The sequence below is a fragment of the Notothenia rossii genome (assembly GCF_949606895.1).
Source record: "Notothenia rossii genome assembly, chromosome: 10".
NCBI classification, from domain to species: Eukaryota; Metazoa; Chordata; class Actinopteri; order Perciformes; family Nototheniidae; genus Notothenia; species Notothenia rossii.
Genome location: NC_136908.1, coordinates 27,946,494 through 27,967,505, shown reverse-complemented (window position 1 = coordinate 27,967,505; position 21,012 = coordinate 27,946,494). Strand labels below are relative to the sequence as shown.

General features: G+C 41.8%; 1 protein-coding gene and 1 long non-coding RNA gene across 3 annotated transcripts; one reads left to right on the top strand and one right to left on the bottom strand.

Annotated features, from left to right (window-relative positions):
- Nucleotides 1–402: 402 nt before the first annotated feature.
- Nucleotides 403–5,091, bottom strand: LOC307021460. 2 transcript variants are annotated; one of them, XR_013803156.1, is made up of 5 exons: nucleotides 4,768–5,091; nucleotides 4,152–4,218; nucleotides 3,334–3,436; nucleotides 2,941–3,066; nucleotides 403–2,542 (listed from the first exon to the last, which is right to left on the bottom strand). It is a non-coding gene; the product is annotated as an uncharacterized lncRNA (long non-coding RNA). The 2 variants fall into 2 exon arrangements; XR_013803157.1 differs by lacking the exon at nucleotides 4,768–5,091 and having other exon boundaries at nucleotides 4,152–4,758.
- Nucleotides 5,092–7,363: 2,272 nt separating this feature from the next.
- Nucleotides 7,364–9,202, top strand: LOC307022739 (general transcription factor II-I repeat domain-containing protein 2-like; the record flags this gene model as incomplete). The annotated part of the gene is made up of 2 exons (XM_079655631.1): nucleotides 7,364–8,198; nucleotides 8,526–9,202. The coding sequence occupies 2 exons, from the start codon at nucleotides 7,364–7,366 to the stop codon at nucleotides 9,200–9,202; spliced, it is 1,512 nt and encodes a 503-aa protein (XP_079511757.1).
- Between the last annotated feature and the right edge of the window lie 11,810 nt (nucleotides 9,203–21,012).

Genomic DNA, 21,012 nt, shown 5'->3' with positions numbered 1-21,012 from the left:
TATCCGGGGCATATCCCCCGGGTCAAAAATGTTGAACATTGTTAATTCAATCTAATCAATCTGAGGCACTTTGAAAGCAAAATCAAGCCATAGGAATGATTTAGAAATTTGAGGACTTCCCAGCACTTTACAAAATTCCAGCATTATCCTAGAAGCAAAGCCCTCCCTCAAAAGCCTGCCTGCCAAAGTGTTTTGTGAGTGCATGTGTACAGAATAGGTTAGACAGGTTTGTGAGAACAATTTCTGTGTGTGTTAAAGTCACAAAATATATACAAATATTTACATTATCAGTTATTGATGAAATTTCACATTGTAAATGCAACCAAAAAAATACAAAGCAGATTAGAATGTTTTTTGACTCCGTTACATATATCATCTGATTGCTACCGAAGCTGTATGCGACGATTGCTATGCTGTGCAGCAAATCTCTTCACAAACTCATCCAAATTTAAATCTTTCGCACGTTTAGACTCAATACTGAGAATTGCTATACTTGCTAGTCTGTTCTCAGTCATGGTAGAACGCAGGTGATTCTTGATCAGTTTAAGAGCTGAAAAACTCCTCTCACATGCTGCACTGGTAACAGGCAATACCACAGCTATTTTACATAACCTGAACATCTCAAAGAATACCTCCTTGTATGGTTCCAAAAAATTAACAAATTCTATTAAACTGGACGGACTTTTTCCATGTGTTGCTTGTCGATCTAACAACCTTCTAGTCTGGTGCAGTTCATGTTTCAGATCCTCTACATTTGACCCATATGCATTTGCTAATAGAAAAACTGCCTCCTCATTTAAAAAGCTGCTGCTGGATGGATTTAGGGCCTGGACACCCTGCATGATGTCACAGTTTACGCTAGAGAATCGTCTTCTCATTTCACCAACCATACAATCAATGATGGGATAAAATACCTTGGTGATAAAAGACCTCTTACTGTCCGATTCTGTGTGTTGTCCTAATGTTGACATGATAACACTACCTTGAAGTCTTTGTGTTATTTGCCTTGCCCTTTTAAAGGTGTGAGTCGTTGAAATGTCAGACTTTTCACAGGTGGCTAGTACCTCATTCCACAGCTCATCAAAGTATGTCTCACTGCGATAGTCTTCCAGAGTCTGTCTGAGGGTCGCAATTAACTCTACAGCTTTAGTAAGGTCAATCTGTGTTGACTGAAGCATCTCTGACAAAAAGTGTGTGTCCTTTAGTACCTTTCTAAATAGTACAAGACATCCAATAAAATTTAGATCGATCTGAACTAGTAGACCTCTTGCTTCAACCGCTCTGTCCGGATTGTCCTCCTCTGAAATATCTTCCAGTACTTGCATTACAGCAGGCAACATATCCATGACATTGCGACAAGCTGTATGTCTGCTGGCCCATCGAGTCTCGCTGAGACGTGAGAGTTCCCTTACTTGACCATCATACATCTCTCTCTGCACATCCAACCATTTAGGATGGACATAAGATCCTGACATAAAAATATACAGTCGCTCTAACAATGAAAAGAAATGTCTTGCATCAGGAACAGATTTCACACTGTCTACCATCACTAGGTTTAAGCAGTGGGCACTGCAATGAACGTAGAATGCATGCTTGGCTACTTCTCTTATTCTGGCTTGGACACCAGCATGCTTCCCACTCATAGTTGAAGCACCATCATAGCCTTGCCCAACTAGGTTTTTTTTATATTCCAGCCCATACTTCTCTAAACAGCCAATGATCTTCTCTGTTAAACTGGCAGCATCCAGTTTATCTGCCTCTTGAAACTCTAGAAAACTCTCCTGAACTACACCATTATAATAGTACCGAAGAACAAAAGACATCTGCTCCATTTTCTTTACATCTTTTGTTTCATCAACAAGAACAGAAAATTGTGCACTCTCTTTAACCTCTTTGATAATCTCCTCTTTAACCATATCTGCTAAACACTGCAGTATTTCATTTTGTATCAGGCTACTTGTGTATTTTGCATTTTTTGCTTGATTTTCCATTCGTTTTTTTAAAAACGGATCATGCTTGCTCAGGAGATCCAACAATTCTAGGAAATTTCCTCTATTGTCCGCCTCGGATGATTCCCGGTGACCACGCTGGGAAATGTTTTGAGTGGCAGTTAACAACAGGACTTCACCAAGTGTGCGTATATATTTCTGGTTTTCGATTACTTTTTTACTTGACTCCTCTTCCATCATTCCTAACATTGATGAGTTTCTGTCTAGCATTTTCTTATTCTCTGTCCATGCAAACATAGCATTAACATGGCTCTCTGATTTAGCATGTGAACAAAATCCACTGTCCTTAAATGTAGCTTTCTTCCAGTTAGAATAACCATTCATAGAGGTAAACACAGTCCTAGAGGCATTAGGTAAAGAAAAGTGTCTACAAGCAAAGCAATATGCTGCGTCTTTTGACTGTGAGTATTCCACCCAGTTATGCATTTTGTACCAGTCAGCATGGAAACTTCTCCTTGCACAACCTTGCATCGTCTTGGGAAAGCTCTCCAGCGATGGTTGTGTCGGCCCATCCCCTCTGTGTTTGGAAATGTCTGGAAAAAGATAAAATAAGGAGGGAAAGTTAGTCTATAATAACTACCCTGATAAGCCCCAAGATGTATTTAACTACATTGATTCATTGATACATTGATTAACTACATTGATTCATTGATACATTGATTGATCTACATTGATTCAAATCATACATGGCATTTACTGTACTGTGGCTTTGATAAAATGTCACTAATTCTGTGCTGATATATGTATTTGATCCAAATGGTAAATGGACTGCACATATGGGACTTCATTTGCAACTAACGGTACCCAACACACTTTACAATGGCCTCTCATTAAGCCATTCTCACACACATTCACACCAATTGTGGTAGCTTTTTTTCAAACGTAAGGAGCTAACACTTGAATGGAACCCCCCACCCACCAAAAAACATACCATGAGGACCAGCTGTAGCTGCACAATCTTCCACTTCTGTCTCAGACTGTCTCTCCGCACAGTCATCATTGACACTTTCTGGCTCTGGCTCAGGCTCTGGCTCTGGATCAAGGCACTCCAAGGTCTCTGTTGGGGTATTTTTTTGTTGTGTAGGAGAAAAATAAAATAAAATAAGATACTATAGGTAGCAATAATAATAATAATAATAATAATAATAATAATAACCCTGATGGTCAATGTCACACTTATAGCACTTTATTTGCATTTAACAGTACCCAAATCACTTTACAATGGCTTCTCATTTACCCATTCACACACCAACGGCAGTGGAGTTTCTCAAACGTAAGGAGTGAACACAACTGGACCATAACACAACAACAAAAACATACTGACCAGCTACGCAGATCTTTTCCACCTCCATCTCAATGAACTGGCTCTCTGCATTGGCAGATTCTGCCTCGGGCTCGCTCTCTCCTGCTCTTTTCTGATCTGTAGCCTATTCTACACAAAAAGTAGGCCATTAACATAATACATTAGCCCTAATGTTACTGCACTGTAGCTTCGTTTAAAATATCACTACTTGTGGTGGTATATTGAAATATAAGATCACATTTACTGGGCTGTGACAAAAAGTGGAAATCCTGAAAATAGAAATACTGTAGCAATGTAATTAACTAAATTGTTAACTGGGACACTTCCTAAGTTCTTTTAACTGACCACACAAACTATGTGGTAATCTATACGATTTTATGTTAAGTTTTGTAGTGTAGTAGTGTATCCCTTATTTTAACCTAAATTAAGCAAATTTAAAATACCTTTCATTACTCTTATAGTAAATGCAATGAAATCACAAATATCCCCCTTTTATATAAAAGTAGAAAGTGTTTACTATGTAAATATTAAATGAAATTACAGTCAAATAAAATATTTCAAATAAAAGGTTTCTCTCTGCATCAATGAAATTACCTACCTAATGCATATTTTGCATTACCGAAATGCTTTACTCCTTTAAATAAGCAACCTCTGCTATGCCACCTTAATAGTTAGCCAGCTTTTTTGTAACATAAAGAAAATAAAAGGAAAATATAGAATGGGCTACAATACCACGAGGACCAGCTGAACTAGCTAACTAACCTTCCCGCTCTAGCCTCAAGCTTCGAGTGGCAGAGGCTGTCTGCACTTGGACCCTCATGCTCCCTCACATCACTAACCTGCTTCTTTGTGAGGATGAAGCTCCTGATGTCACCCTTCCTCTTTGTGGTTGACGACATGGCCTTCCTATAATTGAAACAAGTCATATTCAAACATAAATTAAAGTTTTTATGTTAAACATACATTAAAGTTTACATGTAACGTTAAGGTTCGCCTTTCTGATGCTACACACAGAAATTCTGCTAGCCTTAGCCACCATTAGCATACTAGCTAACGCCAAATAGCAAACTTGTTAAGAACGTTTCATAGAACTACAATGATATGAAATGCCACAACATCACTTGGTTTCAGTTCAAAATGTCAAAGGCTTGCCAGTAGCTGGCTAGTTATCAACGTTATTCAGTTAGTTACCGAACTGGCTTCAAAAGCTATCTTGTGGCTAACCGTGACATGAGGTAAAACGTAGCTAGGGGTTAGCCACATAATAGCTATCTAGCCTCATCACTCGGTAGTTAATTCTGAAATCGATAACAACACAGCATATTCATCCAGAAACTACCAGTTACTAGTACCATATCTCTAATAATAATAATAATAGTTTATTTTGTACAGCGCCTTCCATCTATGAGGAATTATAAACGTTTCGAAATCACATTACACTTTGACGTTACCCACCTGTGAACAGACTCCATCTGACAGCTTGTGTCTGCGCTGACTCCACGTCAAGGCAAAGAGATTCTGCGATATGGATGCAACCATTCGTGATGGGGGGAGGGGGGGGGGGGGGGGGGGGGGGGGGGGTTGTGCACCAACAAGTTTCTTTTTCAAATTTGACATTCTGCAGTTTGACACCGATTTTGGATTGTTTTGAATTTGTTTTGATCTTAAAACGATATTAATAATAATTATCCAATAAATCATCAGTTGGTATTTTTTGACTGGGGTGGCAGGTGGGGTGGCAGACCCCTTTTCAGGGGTGGCGGCTGCCACCCCATGCCACCCTGGTAGTTTCGCCACTGGATGCAGCACACATTTAAATGTAAGTATAGTGGCGTAGAAGATGTGTTGGTAAATATGTTACTTTGTTACATTTGTTTGTTATCACCAAAAATGTGTTCCTTGAAAGTAAAGCAAGTTCATAATTAGATAGACATCGTGAGGTATTTAGTTTCGGTACAGTTTATGTTGAAACCGTTAGAGAGAGTGGCACACTTGTTAGTCTGTTCCATTCTTCTTCGTTTTTCCGAAGCTGTGGCTTGGAAATATACTTGCTTCGTTTCTGAAGGAAGTGACTTGGAAGAACGCGACTACCAAGCCAGCATCCTCGCGAAGCATCCTTGAAATATTGGCTTGGAAGCCAGATTCCTCGAGATTGAGAAACGGCCAACGTATCCTCGGTTATTGCTCCTCCAGAGAGCCTCCTCGATGCTCGATGCTCGGTCCTCGAAGTGCATTTAGAGAAATGAGATGTCCTTCAACATGGCGCGCTGAAATTCATTTCCGGGTCACTACCGGAGGACCGAGGAGTCGAGGAGGGGAAATTTGAGAATTGAGAAGCCTCTAATGCAGGGGTTCTCAAAGTGCGGCCCGCGGGCCAATTGCGGCCCTCGGAAATGTTTCTGGCGGCCTGCGATAGTTAACCTGTTAAACCCCAAGTACAGTAATTTTTTTTTTTTTTTTTAACAGACATTGCTCCAGATAACAAACCGTACATCAAAACATGTAACAACAAACAACTAAACAAAACGTAACGGGGGAGGGGGGGGGGTGGATGCAAGGATGACTTCCTAAGACAGCTGATTGTGACATACACAGGACATTACATACACAATACATTACACAGGAGATGCCATATTGACAGGGTTAGATAGGAGAGCTGCGGACAGTGAACCGCAATCCTCCTGTCTCCCCTCAAAATCCCCCAGCAGAGAAGCTGCACGCTCCATGTTCAGTAGGTCCAGATACTCCCTCAGCCATGAGTCCCTAGTAAAGCAGGCTGGTTTGCGTTCCTTCCAGTTTAATAGGATGAGTCTTTTTGTGGCTAAATAGGCCAATGTCCAGAGCCGATCGGTAGTCCTTGCAGGATTGCCATCTGGCTTGAGACCCAGTAGACATGCAATGGGACATGTAGGGAAATTAACTTTTAAAGATTCAGACAATAAGGATATTACTTCTGACCAAAGTTTTTTTACCGCTGGGCATTCCCAGAGTAGGTGCAACAATGTACCTCGCTTGCCACATTCATGCCAGCATAAATCTCTGTGTTTATTGTCCATCTTGGATTTTGTAACAGGGGTGATGTAAGCTCTATTGAGAATTTTGAACTGTATGATCCTGAATCTTACACATTTAGAAGAGAACATAGCTGACTGCCAAATGGAGTTCCATTGCAAAGCAGACAGAGAGATATTCAAGGTATGCTCCCAGGACAGTTGGACAGGAGAATAGGTATTCGGGGCAGCCCTAGATAATAATTTATAAATGTTAGAGACCACACCTGATGATATGATTGCTTTCTTGAGGCGCTGGTCCTCTTCCATACATGAAGCAGGCATGGCTTATTTATTGATGGTCCATCAATCCATTTTTGTGCAAAAATCGGAGAAACTAAATGATAGCATTATGGTAGCCACCGGAGGCTAGCGCAGCTTCCGGTTCCTCTACGCGTCACTCTCACTCCTTATTTGGTAACCTGAATCTCGCAAATCTCGCAAATCTCGCGAGTTGCAGTTAAGCGGAAAATCTGTTGTAAGTTATCAGAAACGGGAGTTAGCTAGCGATTTTAGCTAGTCACTGTCTGTAGATAACCCAACTTTGTGTCCTCTGAGACTGAAGGAGATGTTGCATTGTTTTTGTTGCCTTCGTTGTAGTTTTATGTGTATTTTGGATTTAATTTAGGTTAACTTCCAGTTCCGTTTGCATGCTTTTATTTTGAAGGCGAGATAACGTGTTTGACAGGAAGTTGTGGTGGCATCGGAGACAACTTGACAGATAAAGTAGTGTCTGCTATGTAACGGCAGAGAAAGAGTGTGTGTGTTTGCGTGTGTGGTTAAGTATATGAACGCACACAAAAGTCCGGTTATACAATAATAAAACAACAAGCTGTCTCTCCCAACGTCCACACTCAGGCACACTGTTATTTCCACTGAATACCCCCAGCGCGAGCATCCCCAAACTCACTCCCTGATTGGATGCACGTCCCAAAGGCGGCAAAGTGTTCACGTGAACAGCGGAAACAACATTTGTTGGAAGTTTTCGTTGTGTAAGCGAGATGGAGGAGCCAGGGCCGTCGCGTAAAAAACGTTTTGTCAGTGAGGAGAAAAGGAAGTTCCAGGAGAAATGGAGCAACGCTTACTTCGTTTTACCTCAGGGGTCGGATAAAGTGATATGCCTCATCTGCAAGCAGGTGAATGCAATGCTCAAGGAGTATAACATAAAACGCCATTATGATACCAATCATAAAATGTATGACAAGTTCATGGGCAAGGAGCGCAGAACTAAACTTGAACAACTTCAAAGAGGTTTAACTGCCCAGCAGTCAGTTTTCACAAATCTTGCAAAATCCGGTGAAGCTGTAACACAGGCTAGCTATGTGGTAGCTCACGAAATTGCCAGGCGGAGCAAGCCGTTCAGTGATGGAGAATTCGTGCGAGACTGCATTTTGAAAGTGGCTGACATTGTATGCCCTGAACAAAAGTCAAAGTTCCGTGACATAAGTTTATCGAATGACACAGTGACACGACGAATCGAAGATCTGGCCAATGATCTCAAAGAGCAATTGGGACTACGTGTGGAAGGCCTAGGCAAGGGGTCCTTTTCTATAGCACTGGATGAGAGTACAGACATTTCTGATACTGCACAACTGCTGATTTTCATTCGAACGGTCACGGAGGACTTTGAAATAGGCGAGGAACTGCTAAGCATGGAGAGTATCAAAGACAGAACAAGGGGAATCGACATTTGTGATGCTGTGTGTCGTAGTCTCGATGCATACAATGTGGAGCTGACATCCATGGTCGGTGTCACAACAGATGGAGCGCCAGCCATGGTCGGGAGAAAGGCGGGCGCTGTCTCTTTGCTCAGCGACAAAGTGGCCAATAACGGAGGTGAGAACCTAATCAAATATCACTGCATAATTCACCAAGAAGCCCTTGCTGCTCATACGCTTGAAATGAAACATGTCATGGACATTGTTGTCAAGACAGTGAATTTCATAAAGTCCAGAGGTCTGAATCACCGTCAATTCAAAACTTTTTTGGTGCAATCAGAGGCTGAATTTGGTGACGTCATATACTTCACTGCTGTCAGGTGGCTGAGCAGAGGTGCCACACTGAAGCGTTTTTTTAATTTGAGGAAAGAAATCGCTGAGTTCATGCAATCAAAAGGACAAGATCTGCCACAGTTAAGTGACACTGAATGGCTTTGTGACCTAGCGTTCCTTGTTGACCTGAACACCTTTCTCAGCGATCTCAATGTGAAGCTGCAGGGCCATGGGAAGCTCATTTCCACATTGTTTGAAAGCGTCAAAGCTTTCCAGCGAAAACTTCAACTAGTGCAGGGACAGCTCAGAGAGGGGGATCTAACCCATTTCCCCGCCTGCAAGGTGCTCGCAGGTGAATGTGACGTTTTACATCACCTGTGTTCAGACAAGAACCACAACCTCATGGAAAAACTCCAAGAAGAATTCCACCACCGCTTCTCGGACTTCAGTGACCACGAGAAGTCATTCAACCTATTCCAAGCTCCCTTCACATGTGCACCCGAAGAAGAGCCTGCAGAAATGCAGTTCGAGCTCATCGACCTGCAGGAGAGCTCTGAGGCCAGAGCAGCATATCGAGACAAGAATCTCATCGAGTTCTACAAAGGACTTTCCCCATCTACGTACCCTGCACTTCGCCAACATGCCATCAGAATGGCCTCTCTGTTCGGAAGCACATACATTTGTGAGAAAACCTTCTCCACCATGGCCATCAACAAATCCCAGCTGAGATCCAGGCTGACGGATGCCCATCTACATGCTGTCCTTCGTATAGCAACAACGGAGATGGAACCGGACATCAAAGGAATAGTAGCCAACAGACGACAGCACCATAAATCCAATTCAAAGTAGGAAAAGGTATGTTGATGACAGGCAATAATAGCCGATTTGTGTTACAAATACAACAACATGTATGTAATATATGTTTGATATGTTTTATTAACTACACCACTGGTTTTTAACCCGCACCGCCTAGTGGTTGAAGCACGTTATTGAATTTTGTTGTTGAAAAAGTTTTATTTGATGAAAAAATTTAAATATTAAGAGTAGCCATACAAAATAGGGGGAAAATAGAAGGCATGATAGAAATATAGAATATAAAATATCAAGAAGATACTTTAGTGATCTCTACAATAAAACAGTTTAGTGCAGGACGTCCAAAGATATTAGGAGGATGTGCAAAACAGACAAACTAATAAGGCTTTATTCAAACATTAAAGAATACTTTAAGTTAAGGTCTTCTTTTGAATAAGACAAAAAAACTGTGGGGTTATCCACAGATAAATAATTATGTCTGACAAAGTACTTAACGTCCAATATATTGCATAGTTTATTTTGGCACTTGACAATCACCTCCCCTGAATTTGACTCAGGTGTAACTAAAGTCTGATTTAAGGGTTGTTTATATTTTACATCATTAATCAGAATCTGCAAAGTAACTCAAATAAATGTAGTGGAGTAAAAATACCAGGTTAACCTCTTAATTGTAGTGGAGTAGAACAAAGTAGTATTTGCTGTAACAAAAACATTTCCCAACTTGGGATCAATAAAGTATATCTTATCTTATCTTAAGATGATCAATGGCTGCTGCCATATTTGCAAAATTTGCCTCTGAAACTTGACAAGTGCATGTTTCAGGCCTATCAATGAACAACAGACAGGGTCACAGACATAAGACCAGCTGTTAAATAAAGCTCTTCTGACCTTAGGTGTCATGTGGGTATATTAATTCACTCATTTATTAATTATATGTTTTAAATGCGATAACACCACTGTGTTTTGTATCCCCTAAACCTCCAGGGTGTACAAAGTTTAATACTGGCAACTTCTAATTGTGGGAAATACGAAAACGTCTTATAGTCAGCTTGTGTATAGTTCTGGGGGGGGGGCTGATGCCGGGGGCTGGACCCGTCCAATTCCAGTTTTGGATAGTCTGCCGTGGTTCCATTCCATTTCATAGAGCTGTGACGCTCAGCGTAACCTTGTTGCACTGCTACTCCAACATCCAATCACAGGACTTGATGACTAATCACAGGGTTTGTAAAGCAAGGTGGATGTTGTAGTCCCAAACGATAGCTGGGGATTCTGGGTAGTGTAGTGTCTTCGGAAACTGTAGTGTCTTAACTCCGAAAAAACTATTTGTTTCTCTGAATCGAAGGTTAAAAACAAAAAAGCATTGTACACAATTTAAACCAATCAATATTGTGTAATTAACAAGGATAAACTGATGTTTTTTTTGTAGATGAGTAATGCAGATATCACTGTGTAACAGTGGCGAGCCGTCAGGGCCCTCTAGGCCCTCTGTGAGGGCCTAAGGTATTCTAAAAAAATAATATTTGAAAACATTAAAAAAGACTTCTTTTTTTTAATATTATTTTTAATATTTTTTTGTTGTTACATTTTTCATTAGTTTTACCTAAATAATTTGATTTAATTGTATTTAAAATAACATTTCCAAATAAATAAATCCTTCGAATCTGCCTGTTCAGTTTCTGTTGGAATGTGAAAGGTTAAATGCCGTCCCTGCGAGTTACTGGCCGTTGCTCAATCTCGAGGAAACTGGCTTCCAAGCCAATATTTTAAAGATGCTACGTCATCGAGTGCCGCCGAAGGACTGTTCCAATCTCCAGCATACTTGGAATTCCACCGAGGCCGCGTCCTTGGTTTGGGGGTAATTTTGAGGCTGCACATGGGTAGACTTCGCGTCCTTAAAATCCCCACAATGCTTTGCGCACAGACCAATTTCCCCAAATCTGTGACGGAAAATGTAAGGCGGGGCCTCTCATATGATATGACGCACACCTGCACACTTGCTAGCCTGTTCCACTCTTCGTTTTCCGAATGCCAGCAAGGATTCTTGCCTAGTTTCTGAAGCAAGTGACTCAGAAGACATGTGCTACCAAGCAAGCATCCTCGCGATTGAGAAACGGCCACTGTGAAGACGGGAGGGCTTGTTGGTCCCTCTCTACATTCACAGAGGGCCCGCTATAGTAACTCAATGAGAGAGTAATGTCAAATGACAGTACAATTGACCAATCATATCTTCCCTCTAAATGGGCGGGCTTTATTTTCGCGGACTTCATGACAAGTTCCGCCCGCTGTGAGCTCTATGCAAGTGGTGCAGTGATGCTTCCTAAAACCCGGAAGTAAGCTGCGCTCGGATTCCCTCGACAGAAAATAATGGGATTTATCCATAGGATTTTGGAAAATAGCTCGAAATAAGGTCTGTGGAAAACAAACCTGTTGGATAAATGCACGTTTTGTTCAGCCGGATAATATCCACGTCTACCCTACTTTTATAGATTTCGATAGATTTATGATCAGCATAAGTTCGTTCATGATGGCTCACTTCAGTGATAGTGATGACATCGTTGCGAAATTATTAACCGAGTCATTTTCAAGATTGAGTTACAATGATAAACTGGAGTGGCAAAGGATCAGCTGAATGACCCGCAAGTGCTTCATCCAAAAGGACAGGAGGATGGACTTTGTGTTTAAGTGATTTGATCATCAAAAGTAGGCCTAAGTTGTTATGAACTCAGACACTCAGGATATAGGACCCAATTGCACGACCCGGGAGACAAAGGTAAAGTATTGGTAAGATACTTTATTTTCCAAAAACAGCAAGATGAACAAAAAATGGTCACTATCGAATCTCTAGCTGAGATGACAAAAATTGAGAACAAAATGAAAGCGCTCACGTAGTGAGGAACAAAACTTTACAAAAGCACAAAGAGAGCAGTTCAGTGACGAACTGACAATGAACACTGGGGAATTTAAAAACATGACAACAAGACACAGGTGAAAAAAATCAGGGGCGGGGCTGGTGCTGATGAGCACAGGAGACACAGAAGGGAAACAGGTGAACACAATTAGACAATTAGACACACCAGGGCGGACGGCCCGGGGGCAAGGCAGAGCCCATTATAGAGTTCTTGGGCGGACGGCCCGGGGGCAAGGCAGAGTTCGAGGTGGAGTCCTCGGCTGGGGAACTCAGGAGACCGGGCTCCAGGGTGAAGGCCGCTGGGGAACTCATGAGGCCGGGCACAAGGACGGGCAGGAGCTGGTGGAACCCCTGGCTGGTCAGGCAGACGAGATCCTGGACGGAGCCGGAATGGTGTTTTGTCGGGACCCCCAACGGGACAGGACATAGGGTTGGCAGGACCCCCTGCAGAAGAGTCGTCGGCGGGACCCCCAACGGGACAGGACACAGGGTTGGCAGGACCACCGGCAGAAGAGTAGTCGGCGGGACCCTCAACGGGACAGGACACAGAGTTGGCAGGACCCCCGGCAGAAGAGTAGTTGGCGGGGTCTCCAACGGCACAGAACATCGAATTGGCAAGACCCCCGGCAGAAGAGTTGTTGGCGGGGCCTCCAACGGCACAGGACATAGGGTTGGCAGGACCCCCGGCAGAAGAGTAGTTGGCGGGACCCCAACGGGACAGGACATAGGGTTGGCAGGACCCCCGGCAGAAGAGTAGTCGGCGGGATCTCCAACAGCACTGAACATAGGATTGGCAGGAACCCCAGCGGAACCTCCAACTGACCAGGATATTGGGTAGGGACTTGAGAGGGAACTCGAGAGGAGACTCGAGAGGGGACCTGAGAAGGAACTTGAGAGGGAACTCGAGAGGTGACTTGAGAGAGAACTCAAGAGGAGACTTGAGAGGGGACCTGAGAGGGGACCTGAGAGGGAACTCGAGAGGAGACTTGAGACGGTCGGTAAGCCGACAGGAAGCTGGCATTGGCCGAAGAGCCAGTACTGGAGTCGAAACTGGAGTCTGGACCATGGCTACTGGGGCCGGTAGTGAAGCCGGAACCATGGCTGCTGGGGCCGGTACTGGAGCAGTCTGTAGGCAAGTGAACAAATGATTCATCTGTACAGCCAGTTGTTGCATCTGTGTAGAAATGTTTTCCTGAATCTCTACCTGGCGTTCTCCCAGCTCTTTTGTTCCCTGGTTGACTATGCCCAGCTGTTCCTCGTGGTGATCAATCTTCTCGCTTCGTGCTGACAGGGCGGCATGAAGCGGTCTTGGGTCGGCTGGTTCCATAATGGTCAGTTCGTCCTGTTATGAACTCAGACACTCAGGATGTAGGACCCAATTGCACGACCCGGGAGACAAAGGTAAAGTATTGGTAAGATACTTTATTTTCCAAAAACAGCAAGATGAACAAAAAATGGTCACTATCGAATCTCAAGTTGAGATGACAAAAATTGAGAGCAAAATGAAAGCGCTCACGTAGTGAGGAACAAAACTTTACAAAAGCACAAAGAGAGCATAGACCTGACCATGGCAAGAGACAAGACGAACTGACAATGAACACTGGGAGACTGGGGAATTTAAACACATGACAACAAGACACAGGTGGAAACAATCAGGGGCGGGGCTGGTGCTGATGAGCACAGGAGACACAGAAGGGAAACAGGTGAACACAATCAGACAATTAGACACACCAGGGAAACTAACGACAGGGAGGAAAACACAGGGAGAAGGACCAGACAATACACAAGGAGGAAAACATGACAGGGAGAACAGCAAAACACCCATAACAAGACATACAAAACTAAAAACGAGACATAACACAAGAAACGTGACATAAGTCATTTTCAATGTGGGCCGCCGTGCCGACTTCATTCATTTGTAATTGTTACTTGGCTGTGGGTGCCCTGTCATGATAGGTGTTTATATAAATTGTGTTGTTTTTTGTGGTAGAGGGTTGCTGTCATTGATGCGTTTTGCACCCCAGTCCGCTGTTTTGATATTCCGCTGAAGTATACGCTGTGACGTAATAACTCTTATTTTTTTACGAGGGAAGGGGGGGGGGGGGTCAGAGGTCCTAGGAATAAAAGTCACGGCTCGCCACAGTGAGGGGAATATATCCGGTTTTATTAGGAAAACTTCGAGACCGGAAAAACTGTTTTCACACACGCTAACTTTACATGGAAGCTGCATACACGTTATCCTGGCGAGACCTCAAATCATCTTCGTCATATCTATCAAACTATAGATCCTACACATCGACTGGACGTGGATTCTAAGAGTAGAATATACACTTCTCGCCAGAAATTGAATCAAAAGCATTTTAATGGCCAAACTATTCCACAATTTAGGATTTTCCAGAGAGGGTTATTTGTGAATAAACGTCCCTCCGGAGCGTTTCCAATGAACGGGCCAGGAGCATGCTGTTTCTTACATGACCACTAGAGCACCTCTAGTGGTCGTGTAAGAAACAATATACACTTTAAAAAGTGTCTCTGGGTCGTAATAAGGGCATAAACAATCAGCCTAAAACTGCAGTTATTTTGTAGGAGGACAGACTGTCCTCCCAACCCAGTCTCACAGCATTTCGTGTTCACCAACACGATTTTTAATCTATTGATTCGTGTTCACCAACACGATTTCCCCCTTTTTTTCGTGTTGCACAGCACGATTTTAAAAGCAATGTATTTCTATTGGTAGTCTCACGACATTACGTGTTATAGGAAAACCGGAAGCTGTGTGGTTCATAAAAGCATGTTCTTACTCAATATCAAGCCACAATTATTGCTTTTATTTTAAATGGTATAATTTCGGACTTTTGTTGCCGTCTGTGCGGAAAATAAATGGGGCTGAGAGCCTCAGGATACTGAAATCTGTATATATGTAAATCTTTTTTTCCTTCTAATTTGTTATTCTTTTCAAAATAACACACTGTTATTTACTCACCAATAACACACAATTATCCTTGTTTTTATTTATTTGTTTAATTCCATAATCTCTGTTTTTTTTGCCGTCCGTCAGGAACTGAATTTCAAAATAAAAATAACCGGAAACAGATGTACGCATTTCGAGTTCAGGATGGCCGAAGACACTACACTACCCATAATACCCAGCTATCGTTTAGGACTACAGTCCCCGTGATTAATCTTCAAGTTCTGGGATTGGATGTTGGAATGGCAGTGCGCCAAGGTTACGCCGAGCGTCAAACAGCTGTTTGAAATGGAACGAAACCACGCCAGACTATCCAAAACTGGAATCGAACGCCCCCCCAGGACTACACATGCTATGGGACGTCTCTACTGAACGTTTTCGTTTTTCCCAAAATTAGAAGTTGCCAGTATTAAACACATTGGTGTTATCAAATGTAAAACATATAATTAATAAATGGGTGAAAATTGCTTGTGTCCATAATGCGCAGCATTAATATATACCCACATGACTCATTGTTACTTTGTAATTCTACTCCACTACAATTCAGAGGTTAACCTGGTATTTTTACTCCACTACATTTATTTGAGTTACTTTGCAGATTCTGATTAATGATGTGAAATATAAACAACCCTCAAAGCAGACCTTAGTTACACATGAGTAAAATTCAGGGAAGGTGATTGTCAAGTGCCAACAATCAGGAGAGATATTTAATAGTTGGTGCTTGAGAGGACTAAACATTTATCTGCAATTGACATGAATGGAAACGAGTAATAAAGTATATTCATTACTCGTTATTCTCTACTAATAGTTAATTAAAGGCTGTATAATGGCTATTTTGCACATCCCTTTCAAGATTTCAAGATTTTCAAAGGTTTATTGACATATCATAATACGTATGCAATGAATGAAAAACTTGGGTCACAGGTTCCTCAACAGCGCATTACAAGACATCTATCAATATGTGTGTACCACCATGGTACCACCACCATTAAACTGTCATATTCTGCACATTTCATATACTATCTACATACACAAGAGTATAATTCATATGTATGATATCAGTTAAAATAAGTGCTTCAACATAGTCAACATTGCAGGAAAGCAATATATTAGACGTTAAGTACTTTGTCAGGCTTAATATTTATCTGTAGATACCCCCAAAGCTTTTTTCTTATTTAAAAGAAGACCTTAATCTAAAGTATTATTTAATGTTTGAATAAAGGTTAATTCGTTTTTCTGTTTTGCACATCCTCATATTAATATCTTTGTACATCCAGCACTAAACTGTTTTATTGTAGAGATCACTTACAGTATCTTCTTGATTTTTTATATTCTATATTTCTATCACAGACCTTCTACTTTCCCCCTATGAAAGTATGTACTCTTAATATTTTTTTAATCAAATATAACACATAAAAACAATAATTCAATAACATGCTTTAACCACTAGGCGGTGCACACAAGGTGCACACAGCCATAATAACTTTTTATTATTAGTGTAGGACACTTATGTATGTACAACATCTGAAGATGTGTAGTTTTATTCATGCTTTCACATAATTTTACAGCATATTGCTATACTATTTCAGACTCAGTATTTACATTCTTATATTCAAAGAAAATCAGTAATATCTTTAAATACTACAAGTCCTTTTATATCAGCTGTGCACCGTTATGGTGTAAATATAACCTATCTACCAATTGGATCGAATGTAAAAGTCAGCCGAATTAGTGTTGATACTGTAAGGAGACGAATTGTGTGAAGAAAAATTGAAGATGTTGTTTAATTGTTGATATATATATACATGGGCGCGGGAAGGGGGGTGCTGAGGGCGCTGCAGCACCCCCTAGCGGCAGGCAGGGGGCGCGGAGCTCCCCTGTCTGAATTATTATTTGACGGTTATTGCTGCTCCCGCTGTGCATAATCTGTGTAATATGTAGCCAATAAATTCCACATTGTTGGTAAAATAATATTTTGGCCTGCCCCGAATGTTTTTTCTGTAGCCCCGGACAATTCTACCTCAATAATATAATACATTAACCGTGCTTTACGTGAACCTCATCAAGACACTAGAAAGGACGTTAGGACTGTACTGTAATTTCCCGTGTTCAGTGAATGCAACAGAGGCAAGACACCAGACCAATCAGAGAGTTGCATGGAAATAAAAGTGTGCTTGTGTCATTCAAGCTCGCGGCTCTGTGTGTGTGCGGAAATAGCGCATTTAGTGTGTGTGAGAGAGGGGGAGAGAGAGAGGGACCGGTGCCAGCAGCAGGGACCGTGTTGTTAGCATCTGGTTAGCTAGCTGCACTAACGGACATACGGAGCTGTTTGTTCCACAACAAGCTGGAGGAGAGCTCTCCTCTCAGACTGAGAGGCTCAGGTGAGCTAAAGCAGGGGTTCCCAAACTTTTCCATGCCAAGGCCCCCCAAAAATCATTAGCTTCTGGCCGGGGACCCCCTTTGCAAACCCACCAACAATGCTACAAAATATGTCACACATCAACTTTAAGAACGTTTTTGTTACTTTTATTCTCTATTCAATACTGTAATTATTACATTTGTTTAGCATGAGAATAATATTAAGCTTATGTTTTCAACACAGAATAAGATTTGTATGGCAGGGCATCTTTGTTCCACCACAATGTTTTTCTTATTATAGACACTATGTTGCAATACATTTTACCCTACAGAAAATATATTTACATATGCAAGAATTTTTTTTTTTTGTCTTTCTTGCATTATGTCTTCAAAAGTTTTCAGTCAAAAAAGAAAAAAAATCTATTAAACTGACTTGGTTCTGTAAGTTCAACACTATATTCCCACTGAATAACAAACCTTTCAACAAACTGTTGATGATACAAAAACAGAAAAAAGAAACCAAACCTCTCTTTTGTGTGTGTGTGTGTGTGTGTGTGTGTGTGTGTGTGTGTGTGTGTGTGTGTGTGTGTGTGTGTGTGTGTGTGTGTGTGTGTGTGTGTGTGTGTGTGTGTGTGTGTGTGTGTGTGTGTGTGTGTGTGTGTGTGTGTGTGTGTGTGTGTGTGTGTGTGTGTGTGTGTGTGTGTACAGTGTAAAAAAAATTACACTGTAATAAAAACTAGGTTTACATGTTGCTCATGCTTTTCTAGGACAAATGTAAATGAACATTTTTTTCATTAATGTTTATTATTTTTTATCTGTCATATAATAATCAAAGCCCTGAAGGAAATAAAGCAATTTAGTAGCAATTGGAATACAAAAACCACACATCCAAAAGTATTTGGCTGTGAAATATAGAGGGAAAGAAACATCCATATAAATGACATATAACAGATATAAACATAAAGCAAATAAAAACAATTAACAGTCACTATTCATAAAATACAGTATATCCGAAAAATATATTGATGAAGTGACGCTGCAGAACATCATGTGAGTCAATGGGCAAGTCCGTTTAGGAAACACATGATGTACAGAACTTCTTTGTGTGTATAGCACAGATGTACTTGTAATCTGTGTCTAGGAGTCCTTTGAGGGTCCACAGACCTCAGAGCTGGGTCTTCTTGCGGTTGGCTGTCGGGGTCCTTCAGCGGCCGGCTGTGGGGGTCTTCCAGCAGCTGGCCCTGAGTCAAGTTCATGTTCCAATTTGCTGTCAAATTCTGAATTTACCTCCACATTATCCTCATCTTCAGAAATGTCTTCCTGTTCCACTTCACGTGTTCTTCTAACGCATTCCACTCACTCTCATCCATTATTAGCTCCAAGGCTAAGCCAAGCAGAATATCTTTTGGCCATTTTGTTGGTAGATAATTGTAGTTCTGCACTACACTGTAATGTGAGGTTATGTCTCTGTTTAGTCCCTCCTCCGGCGTGCAGGTGCAAGGGGGACAGTGCGAGAAAATGTAAAATGTTTATACATTTCTGGAAGATCTAAAATGTTTATAATGTTCTAGGATAGTTTTGTGTACACACTACAAAGGGTAAAGATCAAGGGAAAACAGGATCAAACAGCTTCTCTATGCATACAATTGTGTGTGTGTGTGTGTGTGTGTGTGTGTGTGTGTGTGTGTGTGTGTGTGTGTGTGTGTGTGTGTGTGTGTGTGTGTGTGTGTGTGTGTGTGTGTGTGTGTGTGTGTGTGTGTGTGTGTGTGTGTGTGTGTGTGTGTGTCTTTAGTTTGTGTGTTTCTGTGTGTTTTTCTCTGTCTGTCTGTCCTGGTATTGTATCCGAGTCAGATTGACCCGAACCTCTTTTGAAGGACATAAATGCGGATGGGCATTTTTTCATAAGTGGAAAAAAACAAAAACAATTACACATGTCCTTCACAATAAATAAGCCCCAGCCATTGAGTTTCAGGTTGAACGAAAATATCCTTATATTTTGTTTTTTTCATTGAAAATGGAAATCGGGTCAATTTGACCCGAAGACCACACAAGGGTTGATAAATCCTTGTTACGGCTGCTGTTTCTGTCTGCTCGTTAATCTGTCTGGGATTGTTTGCAGCTGTGTGCATGTGTGTGATATGTAAATGAGCTGTGTGGTTGCCCCGACGTCATTGGCTGTCATCTCCTGGTCCCGCCCTCGCTGCATCCGAAGAGGTGATTGGATGAGACGTCATCCAATCGAAGTGCACAGCCGGCGCACACCTGCTGGGGAGGAGTACAAAGGCTGGGGACAACTGACACTCTGGAGGCCGGGAGACGGAGTTGAACCCGGAAGTGGAAGTGGAAGTGGAAGTGGAAGTGGAAGTGGAAGTGGAAGTGGAAGTGAAGTGAAGTCGGAGACGCGTGACAGAAAGCTCAGAGAGAATCGGAAAACTCGGATACATACAGAAACGGTAGCATTGGACTGTTATTTTTTGGCGGATTTGCATAAACTGTACATTGAGTGTTTCATCATGTCAACCAGCTCAGATGGTAGCCAAAGAGACGATATGGAATGGATGATATCCAAAGCTGCGAGGAAGAAAAGATCTTTGAAAGAAAGAGATAGTTCAGAAAGAGCTAGAAGGTGGTCGGATTGGTCGGGTGAAGCCGACAAGGCTAATCAAAGCAAAAAATCTGTTAGGGAGTACATTCCCAAACCTCAGGTGTTACGCATGTCAACGAATGGGGCACACAGCGCAGCAGTGTAAAGGGCAGCTAAGGTGTGCGAGATGCGGAGGAAAACGTGAGTATGGAAAATGTGAAAAGGATGCAAAGGTTAAATGTTGTAACTGCGGAGGAGATCACAGTGCTGCGTTTGGAGGATGTGAAGTGCAGAGAGAGGCCAGAGAGGTGCAGAGGGTTAAGATTACAAACAAAGTTTCATATGCAGAAGCAATAAAGAAAGTAAGGGGAACAATAACAATCAATAAGACCCCTAGTGTAATGGAGCAGAGCATTACAATACAAAATGGCAGGAACACACCAAAAAGTAATCTTCAAATCCAACCCCACAGCGCCACCAAGAGTAAAGAGGATGATGATGTTCTAGGAGTGAAAAAGGTGAATTTTGTGGTATTCATATGCCATACTGTAAATGTTGCATTACAGTTAAAAAAGAAAAGTGATAGAATCAAAGCCATTGTGGAGGCAGCTGGAAAATTCCTAGACATGAAAGATATTAAAGCAGATCAGATACATGCAATGTTAGCTATAAATGGAGCTTGGGAAAATGAAAATCAGGATGAGGGTTAGATCCTTAATCATGGTTCTGCACATACTACAGTGGAACGCAAGAAGCCTCATAGCTAATGGTCAAGAATTCAAGAAATATATATGAGCTAGAGGTGGTCCCTGAGGTAATATGTGTGCAAGAAACCTGGCTACGACCTCAATTAGACTTTGTCATTCCAGGATTTAGCTGTATAAGGCATGATAGAGCTAATAGTCAAAATGGTGGAGGGTGTGCCACGTTTCTCAAAGATGGTGTGGTATAAAGGGAGGTGCAATCTCCTGATGATATAGAGTATATTATAGTGGACATTTGCAACCCTAGGAAACAAGATAACATTA